General features: G+C 40.3%; 1 protein-coding gene across 5 annotated transcripts in view; it reads left to right on the forward strand.

Annotated features, from left to right (window-relative positions):
- The window catches only part of mpp7a (MAGUK p55 scaffold protein 7a), a 408,735-nt gene that overhangs the window by 234,798 nt on the left and 157,896 nt on the right, over positions 1-16,041 (forward strand). For all 5 annotated transcript variants that reach the window (XM_055651874.1, XM_055651881.1, XM_055651863.1 and 2 more), the window contains one exon: positions 4,173-4,253. In XM_055651874.1, coding sequence (XP_055507849.1) covers positions 4,173-4,253 — 81 coding nt within the window. The remainder of the gene's footprint in view (positions 1-4,172; positions 4,254-16,041) is intronic.

The raw sequence follows: 16,041 nt of genomic DNA on the forward strand, positions 1-16,041 counted from the left end.
CATCAATTTTTTTTTAACAATTCTTCAATGGATTATGAAACTCAATAGCAGGTTACATCTTCTGTCAGAGCAAATCCATAAACGCTTTACTCTTATCTACGAGACGCTTAGCAGCCAGACTTTTGGATGTTAAAGTTGAGTAAAGAAAAATATTTCATAAGAGTCTGTTCATCATTTATGGTTTCTGATATTATCTATAGCTTTGTCATCAAACTGCTCTAGGGAGGACTAAAGAGATGCTAGAATTCAATTCTGTCAAACTAGTGGGGATGTTGAAATTATTAATTTCAATATCAAGAATATTTACCAGGAATAATTACCCAGAATATTGAAATTAATGTGTTTTTGCTGCAGGAGTTATGTAACAGGATAAAATAATCAAAGTTTGGATAAGTCGTTGAATTGAAAATTGGACGCTTGCCAGGAGATATGGGCACAGTCAAGTCTAATGCTAACAAATCTATGCAATTGCTTCAGTTGGAAGAAAAGAAAACGGTGGTGTATCATAGGTGAGAATGGGTTCCTTGGCAATCGATAGGATAAGTCATTCAACGCTCATTCTGGTCAGATACACCAGAGTTGTGATTTGCCTGACATAGGCGCAAAATGCTGAAGTAACTCAGCGGGTCACGTAAGCAACTCTGGAGTAAATGGATATGTGATATTTCAGGCTGGGACTTTTCTAGAGACTGATTGCAGGGGGTGGGAGGGGAGCGGGAACTGGACGCAAGAAAAGACCAGGACAAATAAAGGCTGGCAACAGCTGATCTCAGGCAGGAGATTCCCTGATAAGCCAATACTTGACTTAGGACAGTGTGATTCGAAGAGGGATAGATTGTTGCAAAGTGTGGAACTGGCTAACCAACTTTTAATGGAGGAAGAGAGACTAGGAAAGGAGCGGGAGGGGAATGTTTGTATAATTTACCTAAAATTAGAGAATTCAACTTTCACACCGCTACGTTGGAAGCATGGGCGGAAATCCTGGGTGGGGGGACCTGTGATTACAAATAGGGACAAATAAGTTTGGAAATAGGTTTGAAAGGCAACAGTTTATTCAAAAACACGAGCAAGGAAAGTGAAGATTGGGCAGTGATTTGCAAAACCTAGTAAATTCTCTTTGTTGAGGGCAGGTATGATTCTGGCATGTTTGAAGGAGAAGAAAACAACATCTGGGGATGGAAAGCCATTTATCGACTTGGTTGTTCCAGGTGAAGTGAGGCAGTTAGTGTTTTAAGTAAATTGGGTTGATGAAAATGGATTTTATGGATGCAATGAATGCTGAATGGCAATGAAGGGAAATGAGGGAGAACATGCAAGTTGAGAACATGGGCAGAGGGATATTTAAAGTCATGTTTTGGATGGTACTTCCAATTCTGGCATTGAACAGCTCAGTTCATGGTGTGTTCAAAGCTTTGGTAAACACAGCTTTAATAACTGAGGTTTGAAGACATTAATATTTTAGCCTTTTCAAAGATGTCAAATGCAAGAGTTATTTTTCACATTTATTCGCGCACAAGTGGAGTTCTTCTCTATGATAAGCACAAGGCATTGGGGGTTCAGTATTGATGTGGATAGAGAACTGGCTGGCAAACAGGAAGCAAAGAGTAGGAGTAAACGGGTCCTTTTCACAATGGCAGGCAGTGACTAGTGGGGTACCCCAAGGCTCAGTACTGGGACCCCAGCTATTTACAATATATATTAATGATCTGGATGAGGGAATTGAAGGCAATATCTCCAAGTTTGCGGATGACACTAAGCTGGGGGGCAGTGTTAGCTGTGAGGAGGATGCTAGGAGACTGCAGGGTGACTTAGATAGGCTGGGTGAGTGGGCAAATGTTTGGCAGATGCAGTATAATGTGGATAAATGTGAGGTTATCCATTTTGGTGGCAAAAATAGGAAAGCAGACCATTATCTAACTGGTGGCCGATTGGGAAAGGGGGAGATGCAGCGAGACCTGGGTGTCATGGTACACCAGTCATTGAAGGTAGGCATGCAGGTGCAGCAGGCAGTAAAGAAAGCGAATGGTATGTTAGCTTTCATTGCAAAAGGATTTGAGTATAGGAGCAGAGAGGTTCTACTGCAGTTGCACAGGGTCTTGGTGAGACCACACCTGGAGTATTGCGTACAGTTTTTGGTCTCCAAATCTGAGGAAGGACATTATTGCCATAGAGGGAGTGCAGAGACGGTTCACCAGACTGATTCCTGGGATGTCAGGACTGTCTTATGAAGAAAGACTGGATAGACTTGGTTTATACTCTCTAGAATTTAGAAGATTGAGAGGGGATCTTATAGAAACTTACAAAATTCTTAAGGGGTTGGACAGGCTAGATGCAGGAAGATTGTTCCCAATGTTAGGGAAGTATAGGACAAGGGGTCACAGCTTAAGGATAAAGGGGAAATCCTTTAAAACCGAGATGAGAAGAACTTTTTTCACGCAGAGAGTGGTGAATCTCTGGAACTCTCTGCCACAGAGGGTAGTTGAGGCCAGTTCATTGGCTATATTTAAGAGGGAGTTAGATGTGGCCCTTGTGGCTAAGGGGATCAGGGGGTATGAAGAGAAGGCAGGTACGGGATACTGAGTTGGATGATCAGCCATGATCATATTGAATGGCGGTGCAGGCTCGAAGGGCCGAATGGCCTACTCCTGCACCTAATTTCTATGTTTCTATAAGTGGCAGTTATCTATTATTCTTTTGAAGTTGAAAGGTAGTGAAGGAGAATATTTCATCTGGAGAATCTGTCAGTAAGGATGGAATGAAATGAGCAAGATGCATGCACTGGCCAGACAGAAAGATGTAAAAGTAATGAATGAAAGGGGATGAAATATTTTCATTTGATTATGTGAGGATACACAGCTAATGGAAATATCAGGTATGACAGAACTTTGGTAGCAAGATGGAGCTCAGAGGTTTGGAAAAACTGGAAACAACTATGTCATCCATGAGTGTTTCACTCGTGGTTTTGAATCAGATTAAGTGACTTTTCAGTGATTGGTATGGGGCAGCCCTAATGCTTACTGGGATCTGTTTTGAGATCACTTCCTGGCGCAAAGTTATATTTTTCTTTGACTAAGCTGTTAGTGAGGAACTTTGATTCTGGAGGTTTACACAGAATATGTAATGAATGATTTTGCAAAGTGATTTTGCAAAAATCAATAAATGCAAATGCATCATATTAATGTTAAGCACAAGGTTATGTTATGTTGTTGACAGTTGTAATGGAGAGACAGTAAATGGTAACTTTCTGTTTATGAATGATGTGGGAGAGGCAGGATGTCGATAATAACATTCTGTAATCAAGGGTAGAATTTTGTTGCAACCCCAAGTTAACTACATAAAACAGGTTGATTAAGTCACCAGTTCAATTTTGACAATTTACAGATGAAAGTAAAAACAATGGAGTCCAGTGATGCTGCACATTTGTTTGGTGAGAACTACTTCCGGAGGTTTTTAAATGACTGGGGTCTAGTGATGAAGCATTGTTCTAGGATAAGTAATTCCCTGTTGGGTATCCATCATTCAGAAAAGATTCAGTAATGATTTCAGTAGCCCTCAAACTACTTTAAATTATCACATGAAACTGAAAGTGCAATCCATTTTATTTCACTGTGGAGATTAAATATAGTGTTGGGAGCTGCAGTTGTCGAAAATTGGTTGACACCAAATTGACAAGATGCAGTTGGTTCTGCTTTGCAGGCTTGAATCAATGCAAAGGGAATCTCATTTACAGCATGTCATCATTCTGTCAGAGGCAGAACAAAGCAAACTGATCTTGAGTATTGGGGGTGCATTCCATACCCAGACCTTATCGTAGAACAAAGAGCCAAATGCAAAGTAAATGTCATGGAGAAACACTGTTTTTCAGAGATCCATGTTTTGTATGTAAATATTTTTTTTGTTGAGTTGGTACTCATATTTACCCTTCTAATAAATCAGGGCTTGGTCTTCCTGTAGGGTCACTATATGCCATAAAGTGCACTGAAGGTCTCTGCCAAAGCTGTTCCATAGAGGGCTGGAAAAAAAAGATTAATGGTGTGTTTTCCTTCTTGCTGTCTGTCATTGAAACAGCCTGGAAAATAATGACTTTTTACAAGTACAATTCTCAAATGTCGCAACTACACTAGAGAGATCACATTTAACTGCAATTTTTGTATCTTCTCAATTTTTAATAGCTCACTGAGGATCTGCACAACACACCAATGAACGTTGAGATAAGAGAACTGTTGAAACTTCTGTCACAGCCACATCTCAAGGTGAGGGAATGTTACTTGTATGAGAATGTTGTCTCAGTAACCTTTTGAGGTTTTTTTGCAGGTGGTATGACACAAGTAAGGATTGCAAAAATAAAATCTGAATCAAACACAGGAATGCATTTTTGAACTTTTGGATTGAGTCATAGAGCCTTACAGTGTGGAAACAGGCCCTTCGGCCCAACCTACACACACACTGACCAACATGTCCCATCTACACTAGTACCAACTGCCTGCAATTAGCCCATATCCCTCACAACCTGTCCTATCCAAATACTTGTCTAAATGATTCTTAAACAATGCAGTAGTACCCACCTCAACAAACTTGGCATCTCGTTCTATACACCTACCACCCTTTGTGTGAAAAGAATCTCCGTAGGTTTACAACAGTTGGGAAACCTATGTACCTGTGCACTCAAAACATTAAATATGACATAGAAAATCATTTAGCTTTACTTTTTGTGCATTGGACATAAGAGAACCTAAAACATCTAATGGAACAGTTTGTTCACTATACATTTATGATTTAGATAACCCATTTAGCCTCAAAGGGCTTCATGATTGATGTTAGGGAATCTAACATTTTTTATTTGAAATCAAAACAGAATATGCTGGAAACAGAATATGTGGAAAGAGAAAGCGTGTCAACATTTTAGCCCAAAGAAAAGTTGAAGGGTCCTTGACCCTAGGCAATAACTCCGTTATTTAGTTTGGAGACATGCTATTTGCAACCTGGTTATCTCTCATAGTCCAGATGAGTAATACATTTTTGGTTTCTTCTGATTCATTCTTTGGTCTTGAGGAATTTATTTATTTCCAAGAAGATCATTAAAAAAATGGGTTGGAGGCAATAAATATGGATAGTGCCTAACTTAAAAGACCTAATTTGCTCACCAATTACAACTATCGAGTTTTTCATTTGTAGTTGGGTATTTGATTGTGCACCAAATGGCAAGGATTACATTTTTCTCATTGGCCAAGTTGTGTTAAGCACTGGTGCAGCTAAGTGGAGTTGCTGCCCGTCAGCTCTGGCAATCAGGTTAAATCTAGTCTCCAGCCCTGGAGTGATTCAGCGGGTTAAGCAGCATCTGAGGAGGACAGGGATAGGTGGATGTTTTGCGTCGGTGTCCTTCGTGGTCTGCTGAAGGTATCCTGACCCAAAATGTCACTTGTCCATGTCCTCCAGAAATGCTGCCGGACTCAACAAAGTTACTCCAGCACTTTGTGTCTCTTTTTGTAAACCAGCATCTGGAGTTCTTTGTGTCTCCAGCCTTGTCTCTGTGCAGTTGGCACAGTCACCCTGTAACTGTGTAGGTTTCCTCCCACATGCCAAAGATGTACACATTGGTAGACTAATTGGCAGCTGTAGATTGCCCGTAGTACGGAAGTGCAGTGCCCTCCATAATGTTTGGGACAAAGACCCATCATTTATTTATTTGCCTCTGTACTCCACAATTTGAGATTTGAAATAGAAAAAAATAACATGTGGTTAAAGTGCACATTATCAAGTTTTATTAAAAGCCATTTTTATACATTTTGGTTTCACTATGTAGAAATGACAGCAGTGTTTATACATAGGCTCCCCATTTCAGGGCACCATAATGTTTGGGACACATGGCTTCACAGGTGTTCGTAATGGCTCAGGTGTGTTTAATTGCCTCCTTCATCAGGTATAAGAGAGCTCTCAGCACCTCGTCTTTCCTCCAGTCTTTCCATCACCTTTGGAAACTTTTATTGCTGTTTATCAAAATGAGGAATGTTGTGCCAATGAAAGTCAAATAAGCCATTATGAGACTGACAAACAAGAATAAAACTGTTAGAGACCAGCCAAACCTTAGGCTTGCCAAAATCAACTGTTTGGAACATCATTAAGAAGAAAGAGAGCACTGGTGAGCTTACTAATCGCAAAGGGACTGGCAGGCCAAGGAAGATCTCCACAGCTGATGATAGACAAATTCTCTCAATAATAAAGAAAAATTCCCCAAACACCTGTCTGACAGATCAGAAGCACACTTCAGGTGTGGATTTGTCAATGACCACTGTCAGCAGAAGACTTCATGAACAGAAATACAGAGGCTACATTGCAAGATGCAAACCACTGGTTAGCCGCAAAAATAGGATGGTCAGGTTACAGTTTGCCAAGAAGTACTTAAAAGAGCAACCACAGATCTGGAAAAAGGTCTTGTGGACAGATGAGACGAAGATTAACTTATATCAGTGTGATGGCAAGAGCAAAGTATGGAGGAGAGAAGGAACTGCCCAAGATCCAATGTTCGGCATGGACTTGTAGGGCCGAGATGGCCTGTTTCTGTGCTGTAATTGTTATATGGTTATATGGTTAAGATCCAAAGCATACCACCACATCTGTGAAACACGGTGGTGGGGGTGTTATGGCCTGGGCATGTATGGCTGCTGAAGGTACTGGCTCACTTATCTTCATTGATGATACAACTGCTGGTGGTAATAGCATACTGAATTCTGAAGTGTATAGACACATCCTATCTGCTCAAGTTCAAACAAATGCCTCAAAACCCATTCTACAGCAAGACAATGATCCCAAACATACTGTTAAAGCAACAAAGGAGTTTTTCAAAGCTAAAATATGGTTAATTCTTGAGTGGCCAAGTCAATCACCCGATCTGAACCCAATTGAGCATGCCTTTTATATGCTGAAGAGAAAACTGAAGGGGACTAGCCCCCAAAACAAGTATAAGCTAACAATGTCTGCAATACCGGCCTGGCAGAGCATCACCAGAGAAGACAGCCAGCAACTGGTGATGTCCATGAATTGCAGACTTCAAGCAGTCATTGCATGCGAAGGATATGCAACAAAATACTAAACATGACTACTTTCATTTACATGACATTGCTGTGTCCCAAACATTATGGTGCCATGAAATGGAAGGGACTATGTATTAACACTGCTGTAATTTCTACATGGTGAAACCAAAATGTGTAAAAATGGCCTTTATTAAAATCTGACAATGTGTACTTTAACCACTTTTTCTATTACAAATCTCAAATTATGGAGTACTGAGGCAAATAAATGAACTGTCTGTCTGATATTATATTACTTGGAGTCCAACAGCTGACCTCCCGGTGGCTCAGCACTTCAACTCCCCCTCCCACTCCGTCTCCGACCTCTCTGTGCTGGGTCTCCTCCATGGCCACAGCGAGCAGCACCGGAAATTGGAGGAACAGCACCTCATATTCCATTTGGGGAGTCTGCATCCCGGGGGCATGAACATCGAATTCTCCCAATTTTGTTAGTCCTTGCTGTCTCCTCCCCTTCCTCAGTCCCCCTGCTGTCTCCTCCCATCCCCCAGCCTTCGGGCTCCTCCTCCTTTTCCCTTTCTTGTCCCCGCCCACCCCCGCCCCCGATCAGTCTGAAGAAGGGTTTCGGCCTGAAACGTTGCCTATTTCCTTCGCTCCATAGATGCTGCTGCACCCGCTGAGTTTCTCCAGCTTTTTTGTGTAACCTTCGATTTCATCCATGTTGATTAGATGCTTTTGAGTCTTGTATGAGTCTTGGAAATTTTCTTCTTCAAATGGTTGCTGAAGCAAAGTCTTTTAACATTTTTAAAGAAGACTTTGATAGATTCTCAATAAGCAAGTGGGTGGAAGGCATTGGGAGATGGGGTGGAATCAGCAGGTGAGGTTACAATAAGATCGGTCATTATCTTCCTGAATGGCACAGCAGGCTTAAGGGACCAAATAGCCTACTCCCTTTAATTGGCATATTCATATGAAATACTGGAGGATATATTGCAGATGTAATTATGATTAAACTGTCAGTGTTTAGTGATATTCCACGGCAAAACTGACAGCAGCATATGGAATTTTCACAAGGTTAAATCCAGAAATCCAGAACTGCTGCCTTGATCCACAGATATGCCACCGAAAGCTTCACAGATGATGATTGTTCTGAAATTGATCGCTCCCTGATAGGTCATGTGATTGGAGCAGAATTAGGGCATTTGGCCCATTGTCTACTCTGCCATTCAATCATGGCTGATCTAACTCTCCCTCCTAACCCCATTCTCCTGCCTCTCTCCATAACCTCTGACACCCGTACTAATCAAGAATCTATCTCTGCCTTAGATATATCATATAACCATATAACAATTGCAGCACGGAAACAGGCCATCTCGGCCCTACAAGTCCATGCCGAACAAATTTTTTTCCCCTTAGTCCCACCTGCCTGCACTCGTACCATAACCCTCCATTCCCTTCTCATCCATATGCCTATCCAATTTATTTTTAAATGATACCAATGAACCTGCCTCCACCATTTCCACTGGGAGCTCATTCCACACCGCCACCACTCTCTGCGTAAAGAAGTTCCCCCTCATATTACCCCTAAACTTCTGTCCCTTAATTCTGAAGTCATGTCCTCTTGTTTGAATCTTCCCTATTCTCAAAGGGAAAAGCTTGTCCACATCAACTCTGTATGATGTCTTATGAGTGGATGATGAGGTCCATATCCACTGACTGGTCCCCCCTCATTCTTCTAAACTCTAGCGAGTACAGGCCCAGTGCCATCAAACACTCATCATATGTTAACGTACTCATTCCTGGGATCATTCTTGTAAACCTCCTCTGGACCCTCTCCAGAGCCAGCACATCCTTCCTCAGATATGGTGCTCAAAATTGCTCACAATATTCCAAATTATAGCGTCCACATTTCACAGGTCCGTTCTTCTTTATTGAGGTGTAACAGTTTTTAATACCATGTTAAGGCAGAATAAATGCCTATTGTCTTCCTGATAATGAAAAAGTTCCTTTTTTTAAATATTATTTTCCGAGATTGTTAATTTACGTTCTATCCTTAACTCATGAGCAATACAATTGTTATTTTGTTCTCTGTGAAATATTTAAAATGTTAGATCTTGTCTGTTATAGTTTGTTATTAAGAGGTCTTCAATGTGATTATTAACTTGGCTTGTTTGATGGCATCACTGTTGCTTGGGTGACCGAGATGCTCTTTGGCTGTCATCATTTTTTGTAAGGTGTCCTTGAGACTCTTGAAAGGCGCACATAAATAAAATGTATTATTATTATTATCATAATAAAACTAACATCTGGAAGAATGGCGATAAACACTGCACTGATTTTCTTTTGTGTGAGAAGCTTTCTAAGATGGTTAGCGGCAGCCTCACAATCTAATTTGGACCGCAAGGGATGAACCTATTGAGCTGATTTAGTGTAAAAGCATATAATCTACTGTGTTAACTATTTCCACAAATAGTTTTTGCATCATTTAAGAAGTTTAGTCATTTTTTATAGATTTGCCTCGCATGAAGTGTTCTGCTTTTGCCATTGATTTTGACATATGACATACGACCTATCTTTGGATAACAAGAATTGAGCTTTTCTTCCCAATAATTTATGGCATAGCATTATAAGAAATAAAGCATAGTTCTTTCCAGCACAATGTTAATAATTTTTTGGACTTGTCTGAATTGACAGTACTTGAGTATGATAGTCTTCCATTCCTCATAGGTTGATGCTTGTTGCTGCAAACTGTTCTTATATTTTTGAAGTTCTTCTACAGTACTAGTGTGTTTGGAAGATTTTGTATTTCAATGGTTCTTTAAGACTTCATTTTTATACTTTTGATAAATTTCCATGAGTAGATTGAAAAATCACACATTGCAGTTCAGCAGCCACGCTACTTCCAGACTACACCATTCTGCAATAGTAAAAGTGCTTTATTTTAGTTCTCAATGTGTGGCACAATACCATCAATAAATAAATTGAAAAGGAGAATGATGATTTAGAATATAGAGCAGCACAGGAACAGGCCCTGCGGCCCACCATGGTCATGCGGAACATGATGCCAAGTTAGGCAACTGGCAGTATAACCTTTGAAATGAAGATTAATTGACATTTACTCTCACTTGCTTATTTAATTTATTTTTCACTATTTCTTGGAACATTTCTTGTAACCAATGTTTTTGGTTCATATGAAATGATCTCTGTTGCCTTGGATCGTGCCTTGGTAACTTGGTAACAGCTGACAAGAATCTGGCAAAGCAAAATAACTCTGAAAAATAAGTTCACAGCACCAGCTTCAGCCAAGTTCAGAAAAACAAAGTCAAGATTCATTCTGACTGCAGGACTGGAAACACAAGTTTTTGAAATGATGGTGGCCAATACTTTAATATTCATTCACACTGAATTGCTATAAATACATCACAATTTATCTTTTAAATCTGATTAAAATAATTACAACTATTATTGCTCGAGGTCTGTCCAAATTAATGGACGTAACATCAAAGTAATTAGGATTATAGTTATTGATAATTTATTTTATTATTTATTCATCTATGGGGCACAGGTATTCTGGGAAGGCCAATATTTCCCTGGATATATTTGACCACAATTCCTGATGTTCATCAGGGCTGCATCTGATGTTCACTGAGCATTGAAATAAACTACTGATCTCTACAATTGCTCGTGAAGGAAAGACGGCCTCCTGACTACAAACTTTGGTCTGGCAGAAAGGAAAGAGTCATTTTATTGCCACATTAACGGTTTCTCACGTTTGTAGGTGTTCCATGAACTTTATTTGGACTTCTCCCAGTTATCACTTTCCTCCTGAAGTTGCGTCTAGGTGGTACTATGTTATGGCTTGAGTCTTTGCTCCATTGTACATGTGTAATGTAAAGGCTGTACATTCCTTCTCCCCTGCCTAAATACTTCCAGTTTGTTCTCTAGTACCAAGACATGTTCTTAGACATGCTGATGAGCAGCTTCCAAAAAGCAAACCAGCCAGTGAATGCCCATCATAACATTGATAAAGGACAAATGCATTGGAATCATGCTGTGGACGTCAGGAGGATATCAGCTAACAAAAAAATCAAAGTTAAAAGAACTCGGATTGATTTATGATCAATTTATCATTTTAAGATTTATGTTTGCAAGCAGCTACCAATCAAATTGAATCATGAAGATTGATTAAGGGACGTAGTTTCATGTGTTCAAGGCTTGAGCAAGTAATCCAGACAGTTTCAAGGCAGTATGTAGAAAGGAACTGCAGATGCTGATAGACACAAAAGGCTGCAGCATCTCCGGAGAGATGTAACGAGTGATGTTTTGGGTTGAGACCCTTCTCAGGGTTAAATGAGCAGTTAAATGACCCTTCTAAGGGTCCCACCCCGAAACGTCATCCATTCCTTCTCTCCAGAAATGCTGCCTGACCCGCTGACTCCAGCATTTTGTGTCTACCATATATACTGTAATCTGTTATCAGGAATAAAGGAGCAGTTAAAATAATTGCAATATAATTAGATAAAGTAACACATTTTAAAAAGACAATCGTGTTTGACAAGCTGTTAGACTTCATGAGACAGGATTGTTAAGGGGTAATTAGCGGGTGTTTGGATTTTCAATTACTCTTGGTAAAATGGCACATTCGAGTTTGTTACACAAGATTGGAGCAAACTATTAGTGTAGATTTTTTTAGGAGCTCAAAACAGAGTGGGATTAACCAGGTCATTTTTTAATTGGAAGGGTATTGCAATACTTAAGTCTCAGTTTACAAATGATTACAATGAGGAGTAAATTAAGTAGTTATTCACAGTTTAGAAAAATAATGGCGAGAAGACAGCAGTGTTGTCAGACGACTAAGTGCGTGAAATTGACCCGACAAATGGTTGGGAGCAAGAAGACTGTGGATATAATGTGGGAAAATTAGTTTATATACTTTGGTTGAAAAATAGAATAGTAAAAACGGTTTAAATAATGCAAATTATTGTCCATGTTACACAGCAAGTCTAAGATACAGTTACAGTAAGCTATTACAAAATCAGATGATGTGTTGATCATTATTTAAAAGAATTACAAAAGAGACAAAACAAGTTAAGAACAAGGTTTTCTGCTTCATTGGAAAAACAAATCAGCACTGAGGTTGCTTCAGTTCAAGAAATATTAAGACTCTAATCTCAGGAAGTGACATAATTGGGGTATAGTTTATATTAAGAAAGGAGGTTTAATAAGGGGACTTTAAAAAGTAAGTGGTCTTTTTATTGCCTCTGTATATTCTAAAGTCTCTTTTCAATTGCAAAGTATTCTGGTAAGATCAGTGAACTTGATGTTGCCAATTTCAATGCAAGGAACCTCTGGCCCGGGAATTGTGGAGGTAAACAGTGATGTGCTTCAAACAAGTTACTTAGAAAACCAGAAATGTTGTTTCAAAAAGTACCCTTTATGCACATTTCTGAAAGTACGTTTTTGCTTAGTCTACAGAGCATGATCCAAGTGAATATTTTTGTCTAGTCGTATTAAGATCCAGTTGCGGTCTTTTCCACTGAATTTGGTGAAAAATGAATTCTTTGTAAACTTAAAAATAACACTAACTGTCCAATGTTGATACTTCTGCCAGTGTCGGGCAATATTCCCACTATCAACTTTTACATTGGAAAATTTGTCAAGAGACATTAAAGTGGTCTAGCCTTTTATGTGCCCAGCAACAAAATGAAAATATTGAAATGACGTTTCAATTAATCTAATGTAACCTAAAGTACAGAATTTGGCCATGTATTTTATAAGCCACTTTATTTACTAATCACAGCCATTTCCAATTTACATAGAAACATAGAAAATAGGTGCAGGAGTAGGCCATTCGGCCCTTCGAGCCTGCACCGCCATTCAATATGATCATGGCTGATCATCCAACTCAGTATCCTGTACCCGCCTTCTCTCCATACCCCCTGATCCCTTTAGCCACAAGGGCCACATCTAACTCCCTCTTAAATATAGCTAATGAACTGGCCTCAACTACATTCTGTGGCAGAGAATTCCACAGATTCACCACTCTCTGTGTAAAAAATGTTTTTCTCATCTCAGTCCTAAAAGATTTCCTCCTTATCCTTAAGCTGTGACCCCTTGTTCTGGACTTCCCCAACATCGGGAACAATCTTCCTGCATCTAGCCTGTCCAACCCCTTAAGAATTTTGTAAGTTTCTATAAGATCCCCCCTCAATCTTCTAAATTCTAATGAGTACAAGCCGAGTCTATCCAGTCTTTCTTCATGTGAAAGTCCTGACATCCCAGGAATCAGTCTGGTGAACCTTCTCTGTACTCCCTCTATGGCATTTCTTTGCAAACTCTACCTACGTAAGTAGAGCAAGATCGCCTTAAAGGGAAACTCTGACATGGTTCTCAAAAGACCAATGTTAATTGATGCGATAGGGCAGCAGAAATGGAGAACTGTCAGTAGAGCTGAAGCAGGTTCCTTGAGGTAAAGTGGAATTATGTCTGTGAAATCAGTTCAAAGGAAGTCCAGGAGGTTGTTATCAAAGATTAAAGTATTGATTGTTGCATCGGTGAGATTGTACTACACAATCCTTTATTTGTGCTTAAAAGAGAGAGGAGGATGTCTGTAAACAGTAAATTAAAATAAAATTATAGCCACTGGAAATCTGAGATTGAACCAGAAAATGGCAGTAAAACACAACTGTTCGGGCAACATGTGGAAAGATAAACAATTGATGTTTAAAGTCTGGGACTCTTCATTAGAACTGAGAAAGAGGGAAACAAGTTAGTCTGGGTTGCAGATTGAGTGATTGCTTTACACTTGGTCCACAGGGGTGATCCTGAGTTTCTGCTTGTCTGCCCATAATTCACTATTCCACTTCCATTCTGTGCGGCTTTTCTGTCGACGGCGTGCACTATTTTAATTAGGCCAAATCAAACACCTCATTTTTCATTCATTACACAATTACAGAATCCGTGATTCTAGAAAATGAGTGGACTGCACAGAAACTAATAAAAAGACCTGCAATTATGTTAAATGCAAATACCATTAGAAGTGTAACTACGAGAAGTTTGGGATGCTGAGTAAATACAGGTGGAAAACCTGTTTGTTGAGGTCAACAATTTAGATATTGGAGTAGCAGTTTGGAAGCAGGCCCTTTGGCGCACCGAGTCTGCACCGACCAGCGATCGCCCTGTACATTAACACTATCCTACACGTGAGGGATAATTTACAATTTTACAGTTCTAACAATCTGCCTGTCAAACCTGTCAAAAAATCCCCACTAGCCTGTGAACCGATTGCCTGTCTCCGTTTTTCCAGCTTTCTACTCTCTCCTCCCCCCCCAACAGACTGAAGAAGTGTCTCCAACCAAAACGTCACCTATCCATGTTATCCAGAGATGCTGGCTGACCTGCTGAGTTACAACAGCACTTTATGTTCTTTTGTGTATTAACCAACATCTGTACTTCTTTGTTTCTAAAGTTTAATGGAGATGGCCCCATTTTTTTTACATAAGAGTGATGACGGCCTGGAACGCATTGCCAGGGATGGTGGTGGAGGCAGATACGATAGTGGTGTTTAAGAGACTTTTGGAAAGGCACTTAGAAGTGCAGGGTATAGAGGGATATAGACCCTGTGCAGGCCGATGAGATCCGTTAAACTTGGCATCGTGTTCGGCACAAACATTGTAGGCCGAGGAGCCTGTTCCTGTGCTGTACTGTTCTATGTTCTATGTAAATGTTCCAGGAGCTTTCCTGGAATAACACCAATTGCAAGCTCTTCTATTGAGGGCCATACCTTATGTAAAGAATCTGGCAGATCTTGCAGACACTCGGCTTGTTTATTGTACCTGATTTGTGATTTCAGCCCGTTGCTGATCCCTGGATAAAATTTGTATGTAATTGATGGCAGTAAGCAAGTTTCAAGCATTTGAATGTTGGCTTCCATGGAACAATGTACAACATTGAGTACAACCAGAGGCTGTTATTCCTGCAGGTGTCCAAGTCTTTCTTAGAAACTCGCAGCTCCCTTGCCAAATAAATCATCCAGGAACAAGGATGATCCTTATGGTTATTTTGGTATTGTTTATAATTGTAACCGAGATGCATTGGAAGCTATGTCGTCCGTAATATCCATGTAAATTAAACCATACTTGAGTGCATCAACGCAGTGCAAAAGAGAAAAAATGAAGTGCAGAATATAAGTTAGAGCTACAGAGAAATTGCAGTTTTAAAAAAAAATAGTAGGGGCCACGTTAAGGTAGGTTGGGACCTCAGGAATACAAACGTAGTATATGAGAGGTCCGTTCTGATGAAAGCGAGGAAGAAGCTTTATTTGAATCTGGTTGCACGTGTCCTCAAACGTTGGTATCTTCTGCCTGAAAGATGAGGGGAGAAGAGAGAAAATTTGTGATGTGAGTTGTCCTTGATAATCTTGGCTACTTTCCAGATGCAGCATGAAATGTAGATGGGATTAATGTGAGGGACTGATTGACGTGATGTACTGGGCTGTGTGCACAATTCTCCGCAGTTTCTTGCAGCCTTAAGGGCCTGTCCCACTTGGCCGTCATTTGCGCGTCACGCAGATGGCGAGCAAAGATTTTGTACATCCCAAAATCCTGGGACGCCGCGCGCGATCGTGCGTCACTGCCTATGTCACCAATCACCAAGCGCGCGTTTTGCGCACCATGCGTGCATCATGTGCGTGTCGTGACGCGTGAATGATGTTGAGTAAATTACACGCAAATGACGGCCAAGTGGGACAGGCCCTTTAGAGTCATAGAGCTACACGGCATTGAAGCAGGCACTTCAGCCCAACTTCTCCATTCTGGCCAAGTTGGAATTCTGGCCTTGTCCCATTTGCCTGCGTTTGGCCTGTATCACTAAAGGCTTTTTCTCCATATATCTGGGTTGGGCCCTCTGTTTAGTCAGCCTCTGGGTCGGGTTATCAAGCATAATATTTTTGTCCTGCTTTGTTGGTGGATGGTGCATTGTCTTATTGGGTTTAGGTTTATTATTGTCATGTACCCCA

This window comes from Leucoraja erinacea, chromosome 2 (assembly GCF_028641065.1).
Source record: "Leucoraja erinacea ecotype New England chromosome 2, Leri_hhj_1, whole genome shotgun sequence".
Lineage (NCBI taxonomy): Eukaryota > Metazoa > Chordata > Chondrichthyes > Rajiformes > Rajidae > Leucoraja > Leucoraja erinaceus.